The sequence below is a fragment of the Cucumis sativus genome, chromosome 1, assembly GCF_000004075.3.
Source record: "Cucumis sativus cultivar 9930 chromosome 1, Cucumber_9930_V3, whole genome shotgun sequence".
NCBI lineage: Eukaryota > Viridiplantae > Streptophyta > Magnoliopsida > Cucurbitales > Cucurbitaceae > Cucumis > Cucumis sativus.
In genome coordinates, this window is record NC_026655.2 from 2,529,099 (window position 1) to 2,555,731 (window position 26,633).

General features: G+C 30.2%; 3 protein-coding genes and 1 long non-coding RNA gene across 5 annotated transcripts; 2 read left to right on the forward strand and 2 right to left on the reverse strand.

Annotated features, from left to right (window-relative positions):
• Positions 1-2,394: 2,394 nt before the first annotated feature.
• LOC105436375 lies at positions 2,395-5,541 on the forward strand. 2 transcript variants are annotated; one of them, XM_011662040.2, is made up of 4 exons: positions 2,395-2,525; positions 3,382-4,245; positions 4,872-5,039; positions 5,171-5,541. In XM_011662040.2, exons 2-4 carry the CDS (start codon positions 3,388-3,390, stop codon positions 5,432-5,434), a joined length of 1,290 nt encoding a protein of 429 aa, XP_011660342.2. In that variant the 5' UTR covers positions 2,395-2,525; positions 3,382-3,387; the 3' UTR covers positions 5,435-5,541. The 2 variants fall into 2 exon arrangements, with proteins under 2 accessions (XP_011660342.2, XP_031736213.1); XM_031880353.1 differs by having other exon boundaries at positions 2,453-2,525; positions 3,359-4,245.
• Positions 5,542-5,995: 454 nt separating this feature from the next.
• Positions 5,996-8,935, reverse strand: LOC101215981. Its single transcript, XM_004137276.3, has 4 exons — positions 8,796-8,935; positions 6,778-7,611; positions 6,521-6,679; positions 5,996-6,395 (listed from the first exon to the last, which is right to left on the reverse strand). The coding sequence occupies exons 1-4, from the start codon at positions 8,802-8,804 to the stop codon at positions 6,147-6,149; spliced, it is 1,251 nt and encodes a 416-aa protein (XP_004137324.1). The 5' UTR covers positions 8,805-8,935; the 3' UTR covers positions 5,996-6,146.
• Positions 8,936-18,473: 9,538 nt separating this feature from the next.
• Positions 18,474-19,893, forward strand: LOC105434572. The gene is made up of 2 exons (XR_968662.2): positions 18,474-19,140; positions 19,486-19,893. It is a non-coding gene; the product is annotated as an uncharacterized LOC105434572 (long non-coding RNA).
• Positions 19,894-21,909: 2,016 nt separating this feature from the next.
• On the reverse strand, positions 21,910-26,422 carry LOC101216222. Its single transcript, XM_004137277.3, has 2 exons — positions 25,704-26,422; positions 21,910-23,984 (listed from the first exon to the last, which is right to left on the reverse strand). The coding sequence occupies exons 1-2, from the start codon at positions 25,863-25,865 to the stop codon at positions 23,424-23,426; spliced, it is 723 nt and encodes a 240-aa protein (XP_004137325.1). The 5' UTR covers positions 25,866-26,422; the 3' UTR covers positions 21,910-23,423.
• Positions 26,423-26,633: the final 211 nt, after the last annotated feature.

Consider the following 26,633-nt stretch of genomic DNA (forward strand, 5'->3'; position numbering starts at 1 on the left):
CGACGTTATATCTAAATCATGCACTTCAATTTTTCAAGAGAGATACAAATCTATTTAAATTCTCATTTTAAACAAAGACGCAACAAATCTAGCTGTTATCTCAAAAGAAAAAATTCGTGTATCTTGTTTGTTTGTTTTCTTTTTCTCTCTTTTAATTCTCTTTTTGACATGAGCAAAATTCAAAACTTGAGGGGATGTGTTTTTTCTTCTTTTGTACTTTTAGAGCAACAACGTAAATTAGCAAAAGATTGATAATTTTAATTTTAAATGGTATGTTACAATTTTTTTTCTCACCATTTTAGTAGCATACTCTACATTATAATAGCTAAAGATCTCATTAATAATATTAATAATATGTCATACCTAGACAAAAAGTTAACTAACAAACGTAATTGGAGTGGGTAAGCATTTTAGTGATAATAATTAAGTGTGTATTATAGCCACACATTTTTAAAGATCAATTGAAAATATAACACAATTCTATTAGTGATAGATATTCTATTGTAGATAGACTATGACCAATGATATAAGTTTAATATATCATCATTACGATTCTTATAGTTATATTAATTTATTATATAAAACTTACATACAAAACGTTCAAGATTGATATTGTATTTACAAAAACTAATTGAACATATTTTTTAATAAAAAATTTAAATTTTGGTAAATTAAAAATACAAATATTTGTGTATTTGATCTACGATACTATTTTTTAAGAAAAAAAATACGAGAGTGCGGATTTAAAAAGTAATAACAAAATTTTCCGATATTGCACTTAAAATAACATCAATTTTTTTAAAAAATAAATATAATTTTGTTCGCACGTATAACTCATCAATTAATATAACATTATGCAAATGACATTTTTACATTCAGTGCAACCAATTCTATCCTTCAAACCTCTAGTATCAATGTGACATGAATATTAAGAACGCCCATTTGGAACTTCCTTTTCATTCCCAACTTCAATTCCATATGGGTTTGGAAGAAAAATTGATGTTTTAAGAACGCTCACTGCCATAGAAGTGTGGAAAGGGAAATGTTTTGGCACCCTCCATTGTTGCTTACAATTATGAAATTTGGTTCTTGGACGTACTTGAGTGAAAGAGATATTCGTGTTTGGATCTTTTGTGCATCTCTATGTTAGTAATACCTATAGAAAATTAATATGTTTACTGTATTATATAAACACGGTTTCGTCTAATCAAAATCAATTAACAATAATAGGATTGTAATATTTGATGACCTCTTATGCCTCTTTGTGGTTATCGATAATTACTGATACTTTATTTGACGGCATCGGAAGACTTCTACAACTTTCCATAATCCCTACACATTTTCTATGCCACGGTAGATTGTTTCAATTCTTGTAGTGGCCTATAGCTAGCTTTTTGATATATGAACTTCTTCAATCTCAAAAGTTTGATGGACAAATTAAAGAAGTTACATATATATAGTTTGTGAGGTCTTATTTTATTTATTTTGTATAAAACTTTTGGTTTAATAGGATACTCCCAAAACATGCATTCAGTAAGTAAGTAGTACGAGTAACACATTATGATCCCTTCGGCCCTTCTTTACCTATCCTATCACAGTCCAAATATTCATAAAGTCTAATGTCACAGTCAAGTATTTAATAATATTGGTTAATATTTCTTATGGTCATGATGTGCTAATCGACAGAACTCGAGATTCAGGTGGGAAGCAAAATTCCATTTTAGATTATTCGATTTAAGAAGAGTTGGGGTCAATGAGAACTCACACCTACCAACATCAGCAAGGCAGCTTCAGGGCTCTGCATGCTTCAACACATCCAACCTTCATTAATCTTCTCAAATATGCATGTATTTTTCAATTTCCATATTTACTATTAAGCCTTCCATCTTATTTAAACCTCTACTTTCCTTATGATTATTCTTTTTTCTTTTCCTGTTATCACAATTACTGATGTTACTTTACTATTATTTTATTGATTGAATTGATCTATTTTACATTGGTGTGACTAAATAAATAAGAGCCCTATACAACCTAAATAAGGTAACATATGTAATTAAGCCTATAATGAAGAATTTACATTAATAATTGAATTATTTAAAATTTAATCCACCTTTAGGAGAGTACTTTGAATTTTAACTAGCCTCTGGCCGTATCTAGACCTCTCCTTTAGTCTGTAAGCAATGAAACACAATCAGAAACATCACAGATATCATACCAAATTATACCCTTCGATATTCGATTTGGCTTTTTTTTTTTCTCTGATCAATACATGTGCATGTCTTCTTCCAAATGCGTGAAAGGGATGTATGGACCATTAAAAGAAAGAAAGAAAAATGAAAACTCACGTAATCTTCTCCAACCCAAAACTAAAGGGGAAAAAAAAAAACTCTAGAATCATCTAATCTACATCTTTTTAAGTCCGAGTCTTCACAGAGTCACACGTTCAAAAGAAAAAGGAAAAGGTAAACCATCTGAATATCTTCAATAGTTCAACAAAGAAGTTCTTCGTTTGTCTAATTGTCTGGGTACTTCTCATGCACTCCAATCTTATTCTTTGATCCATTTGTCTCTATAGTGTGCCACCAACTTTCTGTTCACTATTGTATTTCAATATCTGTGATGTTTCTTTTTGTATGGTATTCTAGTGTTCGTATGCTACTTTGTACTATTGTCATTCTTCTCGCATTGCATGTTTTTGGAGTGGATTGCATTTAGTACTTTTATGTTTAATTTAAATATATATCTTAGATTTTTTGTATTTTTCAAAAAAAAAAAGTATCCTCAATGTATCTGTATCCTAAGTTTTTTAAGATTTATGTATTGTTGTATCATATCGTATTCATATTTATACTTCATAGCTGATAGAAGTTTGGGTTTTTAAGAAACTTTGGCTTATGCATCATGACCCGGATCACAGTATAGAGAAGAAATCCAAGTTTTGGGATTGGAGTCGAATCCAAATAAACCAAGGGAAATTTTTTAAGTACAAGCAATGTTTCACGTTGGATAGGGAGAAGGAAAGATCTATGATATATAGAAGTGGGAACAATTATATATGATGACTTCAGTAGAGCAACAAAAAACTTAGGTTTAAAATGCACAATAATCATATACTATGTGAGATATCAAAGAGATATGTGGAGATAGTTTGTTATCATTATCATTACTTATTTGAAAATTTCAACGTAGAATATCAAAATACTACGTTTCCTTTTATGTTAAAGATCTCGAATAAAAAAAATGAATAGATCTAACAGTATTTGAAAGGATATATAGTAACTTAAGATTACAATATATTGTTTGTTATTAAGAATTTCTGTTTGCAGGTGAAAGATATTCCTAACTCATACAATTTTAGACATTTCTCACTCTAATTTGCAGAGTAAAATGTTGCTTCCTTTGGTACTTGTAATGATGACAATGATCTTATGCTTGGAAGCTGTTGGAACAAACAATAACTATCCCATGAATATGGTCATAAAAACTCAAACCTTTTCATCTCCATCATTCACAATAACACCTGGTTTAGTAATCGAGAAATTCTTCTACAATATCAACTTCCCAAAATCCCACATTGCCATAAAAAGCTTTCATGTTGAAGTTGTAGATGAATCAGGCAATCAAATTCCACTTTCACAAACTTACCTTCATCACTGGGAACTTATGAGATATTACCAACACAAAAATGCAACAAACCCAACAATAAATACTAGCTATAACGAGCTTCAAGAACCAAACTTCATCATTGCTAGCAACAATGGAGTTTGTGGACAGAACGTTTTAAAGGCCTACTACGCCTTCGGATCCGAATCAAGAAAACTATCCACATTTCTTCCACACCCATATGGAATTGAAGTTGGGAATGCAAAAGAAATACCCACAGATTATGAAGAGAGGTGGAGTCTCAATGTTCATGCAATTGATACAAGAGGAGCAGAGAACAAGTTGGGATGTATTGAGTGTATTTGCCAATTGTATAATATTACAAAAGATCGATTTGGAAGGCCATTAACGGAAGATTATAAAGGAGGTTTGAGATGTTGTTATGATAAAACAAAGTGTAGAGTGAATGCATTAAGTGATGGAGAAGATTTTCCAGAAAGGAATTTGTTTGTGAGATATAGAGTGAAGTGGGTGGATTGGAACGATTTTGTGATTCCTGTTAAAGTTTATTTATTTGATGTTACTGATACTCTGAAGCCATTGTCAGACTCAGCGGGAGCTTCTCAACAACATCATTGTCTGGTAACTTGTACTCTCTATTAATTACTCCTTTTGATCACAAGTATTGTATTAAATGCCTAAGATCATATAATTAAATTTTGTGTTGGAACATACAATACAATAGTAGATCTGATACTTGTGTTTGATTTATTAATTTTGTGTATAGAAAGTGAAAACTAGATGAATTCATCCACTAACTTTACCATCTTTTAATATACTTTTAATCACTTAAAGAAACAAATATGTTTATATTAAATATAAATTAAACTATTTAACTAAATTACCAAATAATTAAATTAATTGATATGAAATTATTAATTTTTATAAGTTTGGTGGGTTTAAATTTTTCCTTTTCAAGTAAAATCACGATATATATATTAAATATATGTTTGAAATCACAAAGCAACATTGATATAAGATAAATGAAAATTTTCAGTTACTTCTAAATTAACTTTGAGATTAAAAGTGTGCATCGTTACTTTAATTTGTATCCAATATAAATATAATAGTTGTTCTATTTTTTTGACTAATATGTATGTCCTTGGACTTATTCATTATTATTTTTATATGTAATTTCATAGATGAAGTTGTTCATATGTCTAACCGTTTATATATATTGCTTTCTTGTATGTGTATATAATATACAGATTGAGTATGATGTAGATGCAGAGTTCTGCTCCCTCACAAAGAAGCTTGATGATGATAAATGTAATGCTGTGAAAAAGTCAAAGGTAATGTTTCCATCAAGTGGGTATCTCATCTATGGAGTGGCTAGCCAACATATTGGTGCAACTGGTGCAGCATTTTATGGACAGGTAATAAACTTAACTATTATGTTTATATATTTGCTCTTGCATTCATTAGCACTTCGTTTCTAGTTTTTTGTTTCTGAAAATGGACAGACCTTAGATAATTAGCCTTGATATAAACGCTATGTTCTTATCAGGATGGAAGAGTTCTGTGCTCTTCATCTCCAATTTATGGCGAAGGAAATGAAGAAGGATATGTGATTGGAATGACAACTTGTTATCCAAAGCCAGGTTCAATCACGATCAACAAAGGAGAAATGGTAACTTTTGTATCCAATTATAGTTCTACATTGACCCACATAGGAGTTCGGGGTATCTTTCACATTATTGTTGCTGATAAAATAAAATCATCATCAACACTTCCGGAAAAAGCTGGCAATGACAGCACCATCGTCATGTAATGATCTAAAGTTTAGTTTGGATTATCCAAACTTTTTGAATAAGTGATCTATAGTATGAAATAAATAAATAATCTACGGTTTAGATATTAAAAAGTGGACGTTTTATACGGTTGTTTGCTATATAAATACTAGATTATTGTATTTTGCTGAGAATTTCACCCAAAAAAAAAGATAGAAATTAATCTCATACCATAAATCTGTTTAGGACTTAATAACTAAATAAATTTACTATTTGATTTATTACTTTTATAAATTTACTATATATTTAAGGTATAAGGTTAATTAAGAAAATACCAATTACTAAAGGCATAAGGTGCGAACATATTTTTGCTAACACAACATCATACATAAATATTGTAATGATTTATTGTTGAAGTAAATTACTAATTAGCATAGATAAAATAAACATCTACAAAGACATTTAAAAAATATATATATTTTCAAAACTATTTGTCACGATGAAATATTTATAATTATATATACTATTTTTTTTTCATACTTTTGAAGTAATTATTTATATACACTTCTGACACACATACAATTCTCAAAGTGATAATGATATAAAGTAAATATGTAGATAATTTTTATACATATATAGATACTATTAAACACAAGCCAAATTTTACACAAAATATCATATATGTGAATACAATAATAAGTTTCACATGAATTATTTAATTTCTTTAGGATGTGACTAACCAAGATTTATTGCTCATACTTCCATGTGAGACAATGAGTTAGGTAATTTGGTAGCAACCACAATACTAAAGATACCCATAACACCTGTGTGGTTTTGTGTAGGATCATACTTTGATACAAAACTCCCTATTTCTCCTTTATTAATCTTCACATCCCCTAATTTTGGATAACAAGTTGACATTCCAACAATATATCCTTCTTCATTTCCTATTTCGTCTCCTTCTCCATATATTGGTGACGAGGAACATAAAACTCTTCCATCCTGTTTTACAATGTCGTAGAACGTATAACTTAACCGTTTAAAGATAATTGAATGTGTGTATAGATCAAAATAAATCATTTGGTTATAAACCAAGTATATATAATGGATTTTAGATTATTATATACCTCTCCGTAGAGGGTTGCACCGGTTGCACCAATGTGTTGATGAGCCGCTCCATACACAATGAATCCAGTGTCTTGAAACATCACCTTTGACCTTTTGTTAGCATTACACTTCCCATGCAACTTGTTTTTGAGGGAGCAAGATTCTACATCATACTCAACCTATGTGCATATGCACAGAGAAGTTAAAGTCACTAAAATCATAGCCAAAATAATTACGAAATTAACGAGAGATCAATGTAGTTAAATTGATGACGTACCTTACAGTCATGTTCTTGAGATATTAATCCCGATGAGTCCATCGACGGCTTCCAAGTATCAGTCACATCAATTACATAAACTTTAACAGGAATCACAAAATCATCATCCCAATCAACCCATTGCACTGTATATTTCATATACAAATTCCTTTCCTCTCCATTATAACCTTCCCTCACTTTACATTGAGCTTTATCATAACAACATTTAAATCCTCCTATATAATCATCATCCAATTCATCTTTGCTAACATCATACAAACTACATTTACACTCAAGACATCCAACTCTATCCACCACACCTCTAGTATCAATGGCATGAACATTAAGAACCCACTTCTCTTCAAACCCTAAAGGAACTTCCTTTTCATTCCCAACTTCAATTCCATATGGGTCAGGAAGAAAATTTGATGTTTTCCTCGCTTCGGTTCCCATACCATAAAAATACGATAATGTATTTGGTTGGCAAACTCCATTATTACCCGCGATAATAATAGAGTTTGTATTTGTTGTATGATTTGTTGTTGTGGTTTTGTTGTGTTGGTAATATCTTACGAGTGTCCAATGATGGAGATATGTGTCGAAAAGCGAGACGGGGTTACCTTGTTCATCGACAACTTCAGCATCAAAGCTCTTTATTGCAATATGGCCTTTGGGAAAGTTGAGATTGTAGTAGAATTTTTCAATTACTGAGCCAGGAGTTAAAGTGAATAATGGGGAGAGAAAAGATTGGGTCTTTAGGGTTTGGTGGTTTATTTGAATGGCTTCCAAGTTTAGGAATAGTGTCACTATGAGTGTAAATTGGAGAAACCAATGATGGAATAACATTGTTTTTATCTGAAAAAATAACAAAATAGTAAAACAAGGTAGAAGGTCACTAATTATCGCATCAAAAATATTATTATTAACTATGATAAATAGAGGAAAATTTTTAAATAGTATTTAACTCTCTAATGGGAAAAACTTCAATAATGTAAATACTTGATGTCCACATATACATTAATTTCTAAAATTACAAGTAATTAAAAGAATAATAGAGGGCACTAATTACAAAAAGGGGGGATGAAACAATATAATTATATCAAACGAATAATAATAGTAGTAGTAGTAATAATAATGTTATAGGGCCACTATATATTGAATATTATATGAAGAACCTTTACTTTTACTATTGTAATAATATTAGTTTTTTTTTAAATTAATTTTTAAACTTGTAATTTAGTCCTTAAAACTTTGAAATTGAAATTTTTGGATCTTTTTAGATTAAAAAGTATTTTTTTTTATATTACAATTCAATATCTAATATTTTTTAATTTGCTAAACAAATAAAATTTAATTTCATGCTATTTGTTTAGTTTAAAAAATATTGAATATAGTTAGAGGAATTTATAAAATACAAAATTGAGAGTTGAAGAATAATGTATTATTATTTCTTTATTTGATACAAAATTGATTTTTGAAAAAGTAAAATACTAAAGTTGGAAACAATAGACAGACGTATACGAACATCTCATCTTAAATTGACATGAAATTGAAAGTTGATGAACTTATTTAATTTTTGTTTCAATTATTAGTTTATTTTATTACATCCTTATATAATATAGAAAAAATGAAATATTGTTAAAAACAAATTATTCTTTTAATATTATTTTACTTTTACTTTGTTTTCCTCTTTTTATTTTTCCTTTTCTCTCCATGATCTTCTTCCTCAAAAATAAAAATGAGTCAAGTTTATATATATCTTCTTAAATTAGAGCTAAATATAGTATAAAATTCAGTCATATAACTCTTTTTGGTCTAAACTTAGTTCTTTCGTTTCCAAAAGTACTCATTTATATACTCGTTTATAATTTATCATCAAAAGAAGGTACACATAAATTGAAATTTAGAGAAAGCAATGATGAAGAACAACTAAAGTGAGAAAAGAAAAAAGTTAAAATATATTTGTTGTGTAAGTAAGTATGAATTGAACAGCAAAAATGAAAAAGTGATGAGGACTTAGAATTAGGGTTTGAGCATACCGTAGACATGAAAGGAGAAACCGAAGCAGAGAGAGAGAGAAGGAAAAAGAGATTGTAGATATCAATGGTTGCTGAGATAATAGAGGATTTATATATTCATCACTTTTAGTTTTCTTTTCAATGGCTATGGCTACAAGATGGTATATATTTTGTCCCACTAATTATTGCCCTCTCCTACTTTTGTCTTTTACTTATTTTCTTTCTTCTTTTTCTATGGAAAATGTTTGATTTTTTTAAGAATTATGAAATTAGTTTTACATTTTTTTATTTTTTTATCTTTAAGTTCATTTATAAATATCTTTTAATAATAAGAAGTTAAAAGATTTCCATAAAATTCATTCTTGCTAGAGGTTGTCAAAAGTTTGTATTTTTGGTGTCGTTCTTTATTTTACGAAGAATTCTTGATATCTTCTTTAGTGGTTTTATTGTATACGGGATAAGAGATTTAAAGAAGATCTTGAAGATTTGATAAAGTATTTAAATTCTGAAGCTTCTCGCAAGTTTTTGTGTGCGGATTACTGGATTTCTATTCGAAGAAGTTCGTGTTATCAAAGAAAGTTTTCGAATGTATCTTAGTTACCTTCTACGGTATGACAGATTATTGAAGACCGCCATACCGTAGAAGTTTGACAGAGTATCGATTGATAAGAAATATGAATGAAAGCTCAGATAATTGCACTACAGTCAATGAATTCAGGAGAGCCTGAATTCGTTTTCGAAGAGATTTACAATTACTTTCGAGGGAGTCTGAGTTTCACGATTACCTTCAGAGGAGTCTGAGTTTATTTTAAGTTATGGTGAAACTTGTCAAATTAGTTCTAGAACCTCAATAATATTTCTTATCTAAGCAAAGTCTTGTGTATTTAGCTAATATTATTTATCTCACATATTTTTAGAAAATGTGATGGGTCAATATGAAATGGGAGAGAATGAAAAAGAGAAAAAGTCAATAATAACAATAGTGGGAAAAAGAATATTAAGGTTTAAAATCTCATTTATATAGTTATTCGATAACTCAAAGTAAATGTTTGAAATTAGCTTTCATGTCTTAGATTCATTCAAATATATATATATATATACGATTTGATTTTTGGAGAAATAATCTTATCAAAATATTCTATGTCCCACACATTTTAGATCACAAATTCATAGTTTGATAAAAACACTATGTCCAAATCAATTAGAATATCTCCAAAATTGAACAAAATCACACCTGGCTTTTATATGTATGAATTTGGTTTTGTTCTGGTTATTTTTTCAAATAATAAAGTAGATGTGTTATAGACTTAATTATTGTAACTTGTTTTATCATTTTTGTAAGTTTTTTTTTTTTCTTTTTCTTCAGCGTCTTCTTCTTGCTTGTGAGATAAGTTTTTATTTATTTATTTCTTCTTCTTTGTCTTTTCAAGTTTGTTATTTTATTTTTATGCATTTGGTTTTCATTTGTTCGTTCAAATAAAATGTTTGTTGAGTTAATAAGTATGGGTCTTTCTAAGAAAAATGTTGAAAACAACTCAAAATAAAGTTTACCCATTAGTCTATCATATGCTTAGCTTAACATTGATTTTACTAGTTATAACGGCTACCATGGAAAGGACATTTTCAGCTATGAGTATTATAAAAACTCAATTGTCCAACCAAATGGAAAATCAATGAATGAACGATGGGTAACATATGTAGAGAGATTTAATTGATAAAATAGATAATATATGGAGTTATTGTGTATCAATTTCAAAATATGAAATCTAGTACACGATAATTGTGATGTATAAAAGTCAATAAATTTATTAATTTTTAGATCCATTCACTTATAAATTATTTTGGTTAGATTTTTCAATAAATTTGTAGCAGTGTATATATATGAAATTTATAAAGCTATTTGTGGTTTTCAAATATAGATGATAATAAGATTATTATAAGATTATTTTCTCATATTTTTATCATTTACCATTTATTATTTAAAATTGAATATGATGGAGATATTTTGAATAGAAAATGAATTTAAATTATTTAACATTATCACTCCATTTTTCTTGTAAACATCAAAAAAGGAAAACAGAAAAGATATTTGGATACTTAATTCCATCTCCTACCTCGATCGTATCACCATTGTTTTTCCTTTTCCTCTCCATCTTCACGTTCACATTGGGTCTGTCTAAGATTGACAATCGGGTTGGAGTCATTCCCAATCGTAAATCCCCCATCCCCACTTGGAGTCGTATAAAGATAAAATTTACTACACTTGTTTTTATAAAACTATCTTTTTGTGTGATTTTTCTTAAATTAATTAACGATAACAAATATTTCAACAACTTTTTGTTTAAAATTTAAGTTAATTTAGTTATCAAATAAAATTTTAAAAAATCTAACATCAAATGACAAAAAAGAAATATTTGGGTCGGTCGGGATCAAATTCAATTAATGTCTCTAGTCAAACCAAAGATTTATCGCTAGGTATCGAACTCCATGAAGATTTTTGCCATCCCTAATTGTGTCGATGTGTCACGTATTTGTAGTCAAATATCAACTAAGTAATAACATGAAGAAAGTCACATCTTGACGTCATGTTAATAAAGAAAGAATTAAATATTTGGAGACTACTTAATACAACAACTTAAATGATGTTTGAAAAAAGAATCACATATTTATAGTTAATATGAAATCTAAACAAATTCTATTTTTATTTCAAAATATTACAAAAGAATCTATAAAAAAAAAAAAGAAAAAAAAAGGTTTAAAATGTCACAAAAATATTGTAAATTTTTTGGTTCTTCAAACTCTTTGTTGGCAACATTTTAGTATGGGCTTCCTAACTAACATTTTAGTGAAACCTCTCTTTGGGCTTCCTAACATTAATATGGGCTTCTTTCTCTTCCTTTTTTTCATCTGCCATTCCACAAGCCCCAATTCTAAAGGTTAACTAAATTTCTTCCCTCTTTTTCTTTTTTGGAAGGAATTTCTATATATGTATGATATTGAATATCATACTTTGTTCCTCACTAAAATAAATTCATAGGGCAAGGGAGAGATTTTTAACCTCCAATCTCTCGATTGAATGTACGCGTTTGTTTATTAACAGTTGAATTATGTTTATATTGATAACATATTGGACACTTCTCGTAAAAAAAGATAATATAAAGATGAATTTAATCGGTCTAAAAAACCAAATCGTCAAATATGACGAGGGTCTATTTGGTACCAATAAGAGAATTCTATTTATTTGTTGAGTGCGATGAATTAACAAACATGTAGTAGACGATCTGTATTGTATTTTGTGATCCCTAAACACTTTTAAACTACGAAAAATATTTTTAATTAGTAGCGATAGAAATCCATAGACACTATAAATTATTATCAACTATCACTATCTTTCGATGCTCAAACACCGATAGCTGTCTATATAAATGTTTGTCGTTATTTATCGTTGATAGACGGTAAAATTTATTTCAACACAACCATTCTAATTTGCGGTTTTAGAATTAAAATGTGTTGTTAGAGAAAGAAGTATGTTTTTTTTGTCTTAACATAAGATATTAGGAAGAAATCAACACAATTTTGGAAAACATCAAATTAAAAACTAAAAGATGATGAAACCAAACTCATATAAAATATAAACCAATAACAACACTCACATGTGTAATTGTTCTTATACTCTCATCCAAAATGTATCAAAATGTTGTCCCCCTTCCTTTTAAACATGTATGGCCAATGTGAACATGGGGAGAAGAAAGGTGAAAGAGAGGTTTCATTGCATTTTTTGTTTTTTTGGTTTTGTATAGTTGGGTAGTGACAAGTAATTATTCATTAAAGCCGCCACAATATAGAGAAAAATATCTCAAATTTTATTATTGAGGAAAGAAATTATACAAACCTTTAAGGCGTTGTTTGATAATCTCGAACTTGATTTTTTGTTTTCTAAAATTATATTGAGTTTGTTTACTCTTAATTTCTTATACCATGGTTTTCATGTCACCGAGTTAGATTCATAATTATATTGGAAAAATAATTATTTTCTTTTAGATTCTCGTTTGGTAAAATTTAAAATTTTTGTTTTATTTTATTATTTTTAAAGTTTTAGCTTATATACATATTTTTCATCTCTAAATTTCACGTTTTGTTATATACTTTTTATCAATATTTTTTAAAATCAAGCTAATTTTAGTTTAATTTTCCAAAACCAAAAAAATCAAATGATTACCAAACGGAACCTTTGTTTCTCTATCGGTATGATTTTAAAAAACGTTTGATATTTAGTACTAGATAACATTTATATATGGATTATTTTATCTTTAGAAACCAAGAACATAACCAAAAATTCATATGGGTTATCGACGTAACCACGACCTAAACATTCTACATTTCCAAAGGCTACAATTAATGAGACAATTTTGATTCATTATGAGTATTTCATTAAATAATTTGTTAACGATAAGTTGCGAGAAAGGTAGGTACGAATTAGGTTAAGTTTGATTAGACGTAGCTTGGAAAGTAAAAAAGTGAAGTGAATAGAAAAAGGGACGACCTATATCCTTCGAAGAAGGTATAGAAGAGACTAAAGAATATAGAATTATACGATTAGGGTTGATTGGGTATCTCTATTATCTCTGTATAGGAAAAGTTTAGACGACAAACATTGAAAGATTTGATAATGCATTACCAATTTTGAATATATAGCCAAAAGAATTATCAAATCAAATGTCCATTTCCAGGAATGGGAAAGCAAAAAAACTAATTAAAGTACCCTTATCAATTAGTCAAATCTATATATTCCAAAGAATGGGAATCTCATCAAATATTTTAATTAATTACCTCCCCTAATCAACAATGATATGGGATAACACCAATTTGTAAGAGAATAATACACATGAGTGTTTCTTTCAGGAATTGTGGGAGAAGAATACGTATGTTCCGTTCCTGAGTTATTAAAATGTAATCTTTTAAGTTTCTAAAATGTACCTTTTAGTCTTTTTTTTTTTTTAGGTTTAGAAAAGTTATTGAAACTTTTTTTTGTTAAATAATTATTTGATATTTAAGCTTAGAAAAAAATAGTTTTAGAGAGGATGATGTGATTTTTAAACATTATTCTTCTAATTTAAAATGTCATGTATGGTTGTTTAAATAAAAATGTAAAGTTATTTGAAACGCTGGAAATATACCTTTTGAAAACTTGAGGATTAATGGATCTACTTTTGTAAATATTGTAATTAAAATCGTACATTTTTAAAATTTAAGAATCGAACACATATTGTTCAAAATTTGGAGACTAAAAAGATAATTTCTCCGAACTAAAACAAGGACATGTGTAGTGTTTTATTTTGTGGTTATCTATTAAGCTCTTTTTGTCATGACAGCCTACTTCAAACGCAACCCAACTTCTAAAGTTAGCAAAAAGGAGAATTTAATCTAATATATAAATAAAATATTGTATTATATATATTATATATGTGTGTATTATCATTTGTAATTACAAGAATTTTGGATTCAAATCTATTTAAATGCATGAACTATATGAGAAAAAGGAAGAAGTTATGATCTATATTAATTTTTTATACGAGGGTTAGCCTAGTTAGTTAGCTAGCTAGGGTTTTCGATTTATCCTTTGAATTAGACTAAAAGAGGTTGAATTGAGTCTAAAGAGTTTTTTTGGCGTTGGAGGCATACTCGAGGCATCGTCCTTAGGAACTAAGGTTTTGACCACTTGGATTTTTAACCAATGTCGTATGACTTTTTATTTTAGTTGTAGAGGGTGCATGCATGTGTGCTTAGGCATGACCTACATTACGTTTGGGGTCACTTCACAATGTCAAAGTTGTCCAAATTTGTCTACTGTAATCATTCCTTTAAACTTTAGCACGATCAAATTGAACATTATGGGTATAATTGGTTATGTTGGTCTATACCAAAGGGCGTCTCACTATAAGAAAAATTTATTTCACATAAATGCTTACCATACACAATGAAAGAAGCCATTTTAGTATTACTCTTGCTCAAACACTTTTAACTGGGAAGTACTTTTGATGTCATGCATTAATATTGATATGATCGTCCAAATCAACATTTATTCTTTATATAGTTAACAAAGCCCCATTATAAATTTGACTAAGTCCTATTCCTATCTTTTTAGTTCAATATATGATCTATTTATAAACTCATAAGAAAACTCAAATATGATCAAAGAGATGTTAGGGTTTGTGTTAATTATGATAATTAATTGTTGAATATTTTTTTGTTTTAATTTGATGTTATATATATATATATAAGTAACTAAGCTATCAATGGAATTCATTGTGAAAGTGGGGTGTCGACACGTGTTGTGTTGGAGGCTTTGGATCATCATCAATTCCTTCTTCCTTTTCTATATTGTTTATATATGTGTGAAAATGACACAACCTTCCCATTTCCACTAATTTATATTCAATAAGGCTATATATATCTTAAAAAATCAAAGGTTTGATAAGAAATGTGTGATAATTAATGAGTGGGAATTGAATGAGCCAATTTGGATCTTAAACTTTTCTTGTTTTCTTTGGTTTTTCTCAATGTTTTCACCTTCCAAGTTGCTACCCATAGGGAACTAATCCATATTTATATATATCATATATAAATATATCTCTCTTTGTATCCCATCTCAATTGGGGGAGGAATGTTACCTTCATATATACCCAAAATGCCATAATGTTAATTTCAAAAAGAATATGTATATAAATGTTTTATTTTTAATGCCCTTTAAATTCTTATTAATTATTATGAGATATTGTAAACAAGCAACCATCTTCATCTCACTCTTAAATTAATATTTGTTTCTTTTCTAAGCTTCAAAACCCTAATTTGTAAACAAAAAAAATTCAGTCACTATAGTTTTTTTGTTTTTGGATGATTTTGAAATTAAACATATAAACATCTCTTCAACCTCTAGGATTTCTCGTTTCAATATCTACTTTTTATCTATATTTTTAAAAATCAAGTTAAAATTTGAAAACTATAAAAAGTGACATTTTACAAAACATCCTTACTTGGGACTCAACGTCAAGTTGATAAAGAATTCGTTTTGAGATTTGTTGATACATTTTACCACCTTAATTATTAATGAGAAGGTGAATTGGTTGAGTGTTGTCAAACATGATTTGGAAAATTAAAATTAGTCAAAGTTAAAACCTTGAGGGAGAGTTTGATTTAACATGACATTCCCCACTACACATAAATCTCTTTTATGAAAGCATATAATTTGAGTATTCAATGACACTATTCTTAAGGTCTCCCACTCGTCACAAAAGAATAATATTTATAAAAATAAACAACAACTTTCAACAAAATATAATTGAGAGATAGGGTTTCCCTAAATTTTTAAAAATGTATTTTTTTAGTTCCCAAATTTATAAGAATAGACTTATAATTTTCAAATTTTATTCGAACAATCTTTTAACATTTTAAAAACTCAAGAACTAAAAATAGTGTATTACGATAACTCGAGAATCAAATGAAACTTGGAAAGATACATTTTTGGAATTTATAAATAATTTAGGGTAATGGGGTTTTCTAATCTCGTATGTTGGAGGTGAAAAAAAGGGAATTAAGAATAGAGAAAAGTATGATTAAGGGGTGTGTGTGTTTTAATTAGTGATATATGATGAGATGGTGACAAGTCCAACCATCCAATTAAAGATGATATATAGTTGTTGTGGATGTGATAGAATGTGGCTGGGTCCAACACACATTGTAAAGTTGATTTTAAATCTATGCTTTGTTCAAAATAACCTATAAGGTGCCTTTCTTCTTCTTCTTCTTCTCCCTCTTCCTTCTTATTCTTTTATTTGAAGGAATAAATTCAAACACAACATGTCACATTATATATATACCCTCCTAATTCACTCCCTCCCTTTACTTTTTCTACCAACAATATTCATATCTATTATAATTTCTTTCACAACTATTATATAATATATATGTCACAATAATATTGTATATATGTATTCCATTGTTCAACTTAACCCTATATAACTAAATTATCATTCAACTCCACAAGCTTCAATATGGTTGTCATGGTTAAATTTAAGGGCAATTGTCTTAAATGTCAAAGATACTGAAAATATATATAATGATTGAATTTTACTTTATCTGTAAATAAATTTCTCAAATATATGTGTTTCAATACTTTTATTACATTTTCTTCTTATATATAAGTATTTCTGTATAAAAACCTCAAAGTAGAGGTTTGATTGATGATCTTCTCACCATATGTATTGGGGATAATTTTAAATGTCTTCTTTTAGACCTAAAAAGTACATAAATCCTCCCCATCAACCAATCCACCCCATTTTTCAAAGGGAGGGATACAATAAAAGTTTAACCTAATTAATGAAAAGCCGTCGAATAATTTATTACGAGCAACTTTGTTCTCTTCTTTAGATCGGTTTCAACAAAAAGAATTCACTTGAATCAGATTACCTAGCTAAACCCTAGAGTTTGGTTTTGCATGTGAATGAAAATGTGGGGGAGTTTGATGTGTAAAAACCCTAGAGAATGATTAAGAAATGGGTAATTTTAATATTATCGTTGGAGTAACAAAAACATTAATGAAAGTGGGTCTCACTCACTGCAAAGAATGAGTCAATAGAAAAAGAAAAAACAAGAAGAGAATCATAACAAACTATATTGGATCAGATTTTATGGCAAAAACTCTCATCAATATAATCTGTACAACTCATAGTACAGTTCAAGATTTTATACATTATTGTGTTCTCTCAAAATTTTCCCTAATATTTTTCTTCTCTCACTGCCTATTTTCCCAATTATCTCTTCTCTACCAAACTATTCATATAATCAAACAACTTTATTAGCAAAAAAACACACACATACACACAAGGATTTGGTAATAAGATATATATAGTCTTGTTTAGGAGATTTTGTTCTCGTGATAAACAGTTTGAATTTGCAGTGTTTGTGTATCTTTTAAATATATGAAAATTGGAAAAATATCTTTTTGTAATTAAGTTTTTAGTTTAGGGTCCCTTCAATTTTAAAACGTTTCATTTCTAGTCCTTCAACTGTTTTTAGCTATAACCTATATATTGTTTTCATGTTAATATTTAGGTTAAAGATTTATACTTTACACAAATTGTCCAAAATAGTAAATTTGATAAAATATTTAAAAATTATAGCAAAATTTTATATTCTATCAATTAACAAATATTTGATAACTAGTGATATCTTTTAATTGATAAAAGAGCTAGAATCTAAAATTTTTTGCTATAAATTGTAAATTTTTTAATTTATTTTGCTATTTTTAAAAGTGTTCTTATACTTGATGCAAAATACCTATTAATTAATTGGATGTATTTTAAATTATTTTAGCGATTATCTAGTGAAATTTTTTATATTAAAATTGTAAATCTAAGAACTTAGAGACTTACATTGAAATAAAAACTAAATATGTCGATAAAATGGTTTAGTTTTAAAATTTTGGAAAGTAAATTGAAATCAAACTCAAAATTTAAGTATTAAAAGTGTAGAGGATCGAATCGAAACTAAACCTAAAATGTAAGCATGAAAAGAGCATTTTATAAAATAAAATATCTTTGAAGTAATATATATATATATAACATTCTTTTTTTTTTTTCTAAAATTCTTCTCAAAGTTCCCTATAAATAGTGACCATTTGTGTGGAGTCCATTGATAGGCTCTCAATTAATCATTCTCTTCTCTTCTTTCTTTCAACAAATATCTCTTCTCTTTTCTTTTTTAATCTTTCTTTTTTCTTTTTCTTTGAGAACTAATTATTTAATTTATTTTTTGCATTTCTGTTTCCCAAAAATGAAGTTTTTCTTTGGGGGGCAAAAGAAGGAACATATGTGATATGTTGTTGACAGAAGATAGAGAGCACAGATGATGATATGCAAAAACTCATCATCATTATCATTGTTATCAATACTATTCTTTGTTTTTTAGGGTTTAGAAATTTGGAGAGAGACATTATCATTATTATGCATTTCACTCCATTTGTGCTCTCTATGCTTCTGTCATCACTCTCTTCACCCCTTCCTTTTATATATATCCCATCCCTTCACTTTTAATAATCTACTCATTTTTCTAATCTCCTTTTCACCTCTAATCACTTTTAATTTCTTAATCTCTTACATATATATATATATGTGTATCTATGTATATAGAGGTGCAATAACTAGTTGAGTTAATTATATACAGCCCTAAGAAATTAAATGTGTTGATTTTTCTATGTTTTTAGGTGCTTTATGCAGCAGTTCAAATAGCTAGCTAGGGCAAGGGATGAAAAGAACTATTCAGAAATATGCAAGATTTTAGGTCTTAGTCGTTGAGGTATTCGTAATTGGTAAGGTTTCTATATCTAAATTAATTCTCTCTTGCAACCTTTTTTTGTTTGAATTGGGGTTTTTTATGTTCTCACATTCTTTTCTCTTTAAACACTTTCCCTTTTGATTAACTACTCTCAAACCTCACCCTTTTAACTTAAAGAACTCCTCATAGAAAAAATATAATTTAAGGACTGTTGTTTGATAAAGCTTCAATCTTTAGAATTTAGATGAGAAGAAGAAGAAGAAATGAACTGGTTTTTGGGTAATTAATTAAATTCTGAAGAAGGGTGTCGTCAGGAAGGATTTTTCCTTAAAAATGAGTTATTATTATTGATAATAATGTTGTTCTTTTTTTGGAAAAGAATGCAGGAAATGAATAGAATTATGATGAAGGGGTTGAAGATATCACAATTAGGAAGATGCCTATATGCCCATGAGATATTAAAAGAGTAAAGTGAATATTCCTCAAAAGAGGGAAATGAGGCTCACAATTGCCACTTGTTTATGATTCATTATATTTGTGGGTGAGAAATGCCCATTATTATATTATTCATCTTCCCAACATTATATATAAATATATATATTGTGTTTTTGTAATACACCAAAAAGATAAAAGAAAAAATGGAGGCAAATTAAAGGGAGGGGTTTGGAATAAATCCTCACCTAAAAATGAAGCCATTATTGTTCATACATTCTCATAGATTATTATTCCATTTGTACTATTTTCAGTGTACATTCCATAAATAAATTATCTTCTTCTGATCTCTTCCCATTTTGGTTCATTGGATTTTAAGACATGGATTGAAATAAGGAACAAATTAAAGCTAGGGTCATAAAATTGGTATTCAATTTTGGATTACCTATACATTTAACTAAAGGATAATAATGTCTCACTTGTGTTATGTGGGATGAATGATTGAGTGATGCAACAATCTAATCATTCTTTGTTATTGTAAAATTAAATTGGTGTTATCCAAATTGATTTGGTTTGTTGTTGTTTTTGTATGTTATTATAAGATCAAAGCACCAACTTAAGAATATTTGGGTTGAAATATCTAAACCAAATATATATCTAAAAGATCAAAGGCTTGGAATCCCACCACCTCACAGTACTTTTTGACTAAGAAAAGTAAATATATATGTTCAAATTTAGAAAGTAGAGAATTTCATGTTGAGAAAAAGGGCCAAGGGTTAAAGAAGCTTTTATTTTTTTATCTTGGCAAATGATAAACAAAACCCTAAAACATATACATATGATAAAGCATTGTGTTGTGACTAATTAAAGGGAGATAAATCATCCTTAATGTGAGATGGTATGAAGATAAGTTAATAGGCTGATTAAGTTTAACCAAATCTTTCAACCAATATAAGCAAAAAAAGAAAGATGAAAAAGGTGAAAACAATCCAAAAATGATTGGATTGAATGATGGTAAAATATCTCCCATGGGAGAGGAGAGAGATTGAGGTATCAATTTAAAGATTGGAAGGGGTGGGTGGGCAAGTGGGTAATAGTAACTGCGTTTGTATGTTTTTTTTTTCTTTTGAAAAAGGCATCTAAATACTATTCAATCAAATTCTATCTTTTAACGGTCACTCTATCCTTTTAACGGTTACAACATTAACTTCTGAGAAGAGACAAGACAGCTCCCTAACTTTAAAATAACTCGACAAAGATGCCATCTACAATTGATGACACCAAAAGAAGAGAAAGCTGAAAAAGAAAGAGATAAGATAAGATCAATATCACGATCGATATTTCTCACCATCACCCCCAAGCCAAGACCCTCTTTTTGAACAAGGAACATCATCAACATTAATTTTCAAGCACCTATGATGTATTTATGTTTGTTCATTGTGCATAAAATGGTGTTATATTTTAGAAGTCTTTTAATAGGAGAGATAGAAGATACAATCTAACTACTCCATCAAATCTAACTCTTCATCACAAACAAGAGACCGAAGAGGAAACCAAAGCTATAATATAATTAAGTCGTTTTGTTTACGATAGCTTTTTCAACAAAAATAATATTCTCTATGAAGATTTCAAACAAAGTATCCTCTTTATTAACAAGATTGATATCGCTTCCACCTAGATCGACATATTGGTTTCGGACCCATTCTCCCTCAATGCGATCAGTACCCCTCGTGCCTTGAGTTGATGAAGATTCACAGTTTTCGATGGATTAATTGATAGGTAGTCTACAAGTGTGACACTGACAGCCCATGTCTTGTGGAAGTAAAGAAACACACAAAAGAGGAAAGATTCCAATGGCTCTTGCCCTTGTGGTCTCCCCCTTCCTCCCACTTTCAACCAGCTCTCTTAGATACACACATATACCCTTGCCAACTCTCTGTGCCCACATTAAAAAATTCATCTTCTTTTTTTTCTGGGAAAATGATGCTTCATAGCTTATACGAAGCAAGTGTGTACTAAACAAACTAAAAAGAATGAAGTTAATTAATGAGTGCCAATAATCAAGGGCGATATAAAGAGTATATGAATAATTGAAGAGATCAGGAAGTTTTGAAACTAATACAATGGTACACTCCCGGATGGGGTTTAAGGATCTTTAATTGTTATTAAAAATGTTGTCGTTTTGTAAGAGTTCATACACTTCTTGGAGGAATTTTTTTATTTGATGATTGTGAACATAGAGGTATGAGAGAAATATCAATGTTTTGAATCATATCAGTGTTTTATATATTAGTTTCAATCATGACAACACCCTTCTTGATTTGCCAAGAAAGTTTCTGCATCAAAGTAAATAAAGAATTTGATTAAATTGTTTTTACAATTGATCAGTTCATGCTACATGGTGTGCAACATTAAGACACCATCTTAATTTTCAATTGGCAAAACCCTTGAAAATCTACCATAAATGCCAGTTAAACCACAATGACACATCTTGCAAAAATGGCAAATGGTTTTACCCAAAAGTTCTCATTTGAGTTTCCCATATTTAACCCAAAAACAATAAGTGCTCCACTATCTAGGCAAACACCACAAAAACAACCCTCAATATCAGAGTTCCAGTACTACCAACTAGCACAAATTACTATTATACCTAGCATGCAATACAATATATTCAAGAACTTGGGCCACTCCATGAAAATACCTTGAAGATGATGATGATGATGATAAGAGCGACAGCTCTAAATGGACTTTGTCGAGTCAGAATCACAGAGAATGTGTTTGATTCAGGAGAAAAAGATGAATAAAAAAGCTTGACAATTTGGCTCCCTCCACAGGGGTGTGTCAACGCCATCTTATTGGCCCTGCCAAAGCTGGCTGCAGTGCACTGTGGCACACTGTTGTCAACCACAAAACCTGGATGGCTGCATTTGGCCATATTAGGCAGTTGGGTAAACTTTATGGAAATGGAAAATGAGAGAGAATTCAACAGGTATTTCTGAACTCCAATAAAAGAAAAGGGAAAAGCATCCAAATTGACTTCCACACATTTCATCATTTCACTGTGTTACTCACCCAGTTATGTCCTTTAAATCACAAACAAAACACATTCTGTTGTGTTATTTTCAGCTTACCTGGCGTCTCTCTCTTTGTCTCTCTCTTTGTCTTTGTGCTTTGACAAAGAAAAGCAGATGTTACTGTTCTGTACAAATTAATCTTGGCCATTATTGAATGTCTACTACAATATAAACCAGAATTCAATGGGACAAAATGTCACCAAATTACAGCCATAGCTTACCTGTAATGGAAGCACGATAAAGATATGACGACTCTCTTCTGAGTCATCAACCGTACATGAATAATATTCATTTTGTATGTTGGAAAAAGGTTCAAGAGGTTATTAGTGAATTTGACTTTGTGTTAATTAAGGTGTGGAAGTTCATTCGTATCGTTAGATGGATTTAAGATTTACAAAATTAGTGCATGACTTGAAAGGTAGATTCCAAATTTATTAAGTTTGGGCATACAGGAACGTCGTAGAAGGCAATGAGCCTCCTCCGATTGATGATGAAAGGTGTGATAGCAGAGGAAAGAGCTAATAATGTTTTACTACAGGGGAAAATGAATGATACAAACAAGACTAAGTGCAACTTGAATTAGAAACGTTGAGAAAAAATGCATTCAAATACATTACATTCCAATTTGGAGAATAAAACCAGCCATTCATTTATTGGCACTTCTTCCAAAGTTGTAATTATATAGACAAGTTAATCTATAGAGTCTTTTAGCAATCAGGAATTCAGCTGAAGCAAACATATTTAATGACTATATATTAGACTATGTTGGATATAGGTTTGGATCAAGGGTATTACGAGACTTCAACAGTACTTACAATGCTTGACGAGGTGATTCCAGATCGACTTGCTGGTCATCCTTCAGTGATCGGGTGTGAAGTTGCCGTGTAAAACTAGTCGTTGTGTCCAAAAAATAAAGAATACATAACATTATACAGCAACAAGCAAACATAGGAATTGGCCCAAAAATCCATAGAAAGAGAGGGAATGAGAAGTAAAATGCTCGCAATCCAACGGACCAGAAGTGGCTGCCTCGATTCAAGTTTCTGGCAACGTACTGAATAGACTCTTTCTGATCTCTCCATGTAGGAACAGTGACCAAGAAACTTACATGAGCATAGTATCTTATTGACTGCACATTACATAGAAAAGCAACAAGGAAGCACAACAAGATTGAGAAGTACTTGATTGAAGTACAAAGGGCAGACTTGTTGCCATAAATTAGATGCAGTTTTGCATTACTCATGTCTGATGAGCTGCTCACAAAAACACCAATTAACGAACTGAGAGTTATTGCTGTTGTTGCTAAAAGTGTAGATGCCATTATGTTGTTTCGTATTGTCTGAACGGCTAAAACACCATTCTTCAATGGATCCTGAAAATCAAACATTGCATCATGTTCAAGCCTCAAGCATACAGAATAGAAACCTTGAACTGAAGAAAATGAACTGCCGTTATCTATCAAACAGATATGTGTAGTTATATGAAAACAATGCAAACCGTAGTTTCTGCAAAAAAATAAGTGATTCATTTAATGGTGAAGAGTTCTACTTTAAAGGAGCATAGACCACTGTCTAATAGTACAATTTCTGCACAAATATGGCACGTCTAAACTTCTGGATTGTTGTTATAGAACTGAATTTAGAGGGAGGTCAAGTTAGTATTGCATTGAAGAACTTTCAGTTTTCACATGAACTTCTGGTTTTACTAAAGAAAGGAAATATCCACTCAAGAAGATGATTTTCCCATGATATCATATGTATTTCATAAAATTATGGCCTTGTAAGACTTGTTTGCTTGAAAGTGCCTACAGTTTCAACATACATGTGTACATTGCTCCAAGGGTAACAAAAAAGAACAAGAGAACGAAAGTAAAAGAAAATTATTTATGTAGGATATATTAGAAAAAGAATATGGAACAACAAGAAATGTGAAAACATTGCGGGATTTATTTCTCTAACTACACCACTTGTGTAATTTATACGAAAGAGAGCCATAAACACCTAACTCCAATAACATTTTTTGTATTAGCCTGATCTTCCATATATTGATCTTATGTTCAAAGAAATTGCATAGATCGTCAAAAAAAAATTCAAATGAAGTCACTTTTCTCACTTCACTGAAGAACTTTGCATACTAAAAACCTGAGTTTTTCTAATTGGCCAGGTTGACCTGATTGAAACTTATATCATTAAAGTTAGTGGTAGTTCACGTGGAGATCCTCTATGATAACTAAACCCCTAAACCATCACGAGGGAGAAACATATTTGGACTTATGTGCAAGATGTCCTCCGGCCAGTATTACCGTCTAATTAAATGTCTAACTTGGTCAACCCTGAATTTGAGTTGACAAAATGAGCATAGTGCTTATACTATCAATCTCAAAGCCAGAGGTTCCATTCGTCCATAACAATGAATTTCCGTTCAAATTAAGCAATCAACATATGAAGCTGAAGTTCATGTTCTATACTCTTTGGGAGTTAGGGGGAACTCAATACTTTTTCGACAAGGATAATAGGCACTTATGGATTCAACACGGGTGTATGTCATTCCCATTTTAATCTGTCACATGGAGGAACGGTCCTAGCTAAAGCAAGCATGCTTAAGAATTGGAAACAGTAGCATAATTTTGGAAAACTACGCTGATAAAGACTGGTCAAAACTGGAGTTCTTTAAAAGTTTCAAGCTGACTCAACCTAACAGCTAAAGATGTTGGACTCAAATAATAGAGAAATCAGTGTTGAAACAGCGTACCCATCTGTCTTTTTCTCAAATACAATTTCATCACTATAACAGTGACCGCAAAAGCATCAAAGGAACCATTGGCAAGTTATAGTGATCATTCAAGTGATGAGATTTCCATTTGATAACCGTGCAAGGAATTCTAAGTACATGCTCAGTACCAATGCCCCACCAAAAACAGAATCAAATCATTACCCAGCAGATAATATACAGTTTACCCATCAAAATTCAATTGACAAGGCATCTAATTCTCACATAATTATCTAATTAGATAAAGATAGTATTCATAACCCACAATTGCGAATAACAATTCCCGCCCTCCGAAGAAGTTTTCGAAACTCAGGGAACTTACAGTCATCACGCAAAACACCCATTGGCGGCGGGACTCGGCGTTGAGACCAATGACCGTCCGTCTGGGATTCCGATAAATGGTAAGAACCAACCATAAGTGATAAACCACCAACAAACAGAGACCTAAAGGCACCAGAAGAAAGTCGATAGCAGCCTCCTCCATTGAAGCTCAACACTCAGCTTTCTCTTCTCGCTTCTAATACTCGTTATCTCTAAATCATGGAAGCTAAAGGGCGCCGAATAGAATAGACTGAGATTGAAGCAAAGGACAGAGAAAGCAGAGCCTTGCCGAAAAAGGCAGTCGAATAGTTCCTATCAAGAGGTCTCAATTCACAGACAACGGAATCAGATCCAGCAAGCTCGAACAAGAATCGCCCATTTTAAATTTGGGAAAGAAAAACGTACAAAACGATTTTAGTTTTAAAATAGTGATGATGAAATTGATCCTGTTCTATAAAGCTATCCACTGCAAGTAGTGGAGGTATTTCATATTTGGACACAATTATCAATGTTGCTTCTCACGCCATTTCTTAAGAAGTAAAGTAGCTGAGTACTGTTTTTATGGCGAAACCCTAATGTTGATGGTCTTCAACCATGACAACGAAGGAGAAGAATCGGAGGGGAACTTCCCCAATTGGTTCAACAATGGCTGACCTTTAGCTGCCCCTATTGGAAGATGAATCAAAACAATATATTTTTGTCTGCCTCCTTTCAAATTTGTTTCCATGTGATTTTTTCCTTACATCAACCCATAACAAATTGATAATGCACATCATTTACCATCATTTTTTAATCGTGAAAGTGTTTCTTTTCAAATTTGAACGATCAAATAGATATTAAACTCGAAACTTAGAAATCAAAAGCCTACTTCATCCAAAAAGTTTATTTAAAGTAAAAACAATTAGGTTGGTTAAATTTTCTCCAATTTGCT

Bases quoted from the DNA above. Each gene is read 5' to 3' on its own strand.
- LOC105436375 (XM_011662040.2), top strand. From the start codon at position 3,388: ATGTTGCTTCCTTTGGTACTTGTAATGATGACAATGATCTTATGCTTG. The intron at 4,246-4,871 runs GTAACTTGTACT...TATAATATACAG, and splicing joins CTCAACAACATCATTGTCTG to ATTGAGTATGATGTAGATGC. The intron at 5,040-5,170 runs GTAATAAACTTA...TGTTCTTATCAG, and splicing joins GTGCAGCATTTTATGGACAG to GATGGAAGAGTTCTGTGCTC.
- LOC101215981 (XM_004137276.3), bottom strand. The intron at 6,680-6,777 runs GTACGTCATCAA...ATATGCACATAG, and splicing joins CTCAAGAACATGACTGTAAG to GTTGAGTATGATGTAGAATC. The intron at 6,396-6,520 runs GTATATAATAAT...ATTGTAAAACAG, and splicing joins GTGCAACCCTCTACGGAGAG to GATGGAAGAGTTTTATGTTC.
- LOC101216222 (XM_004137277.3), bottom strand. From the start codon at position 25,865: ATGGAGGAGGCTGCTATCGACTTTCTTCTGGTGCCTTTAGGTCTCTGT. The intron at 23,985-25,703 runs GTAAGTTCCCTG...TTTGATTTTCAG, and splicing joins GGGTGTTTTGCGTGATGACT to GATCCATTGAAGAATGGTGT.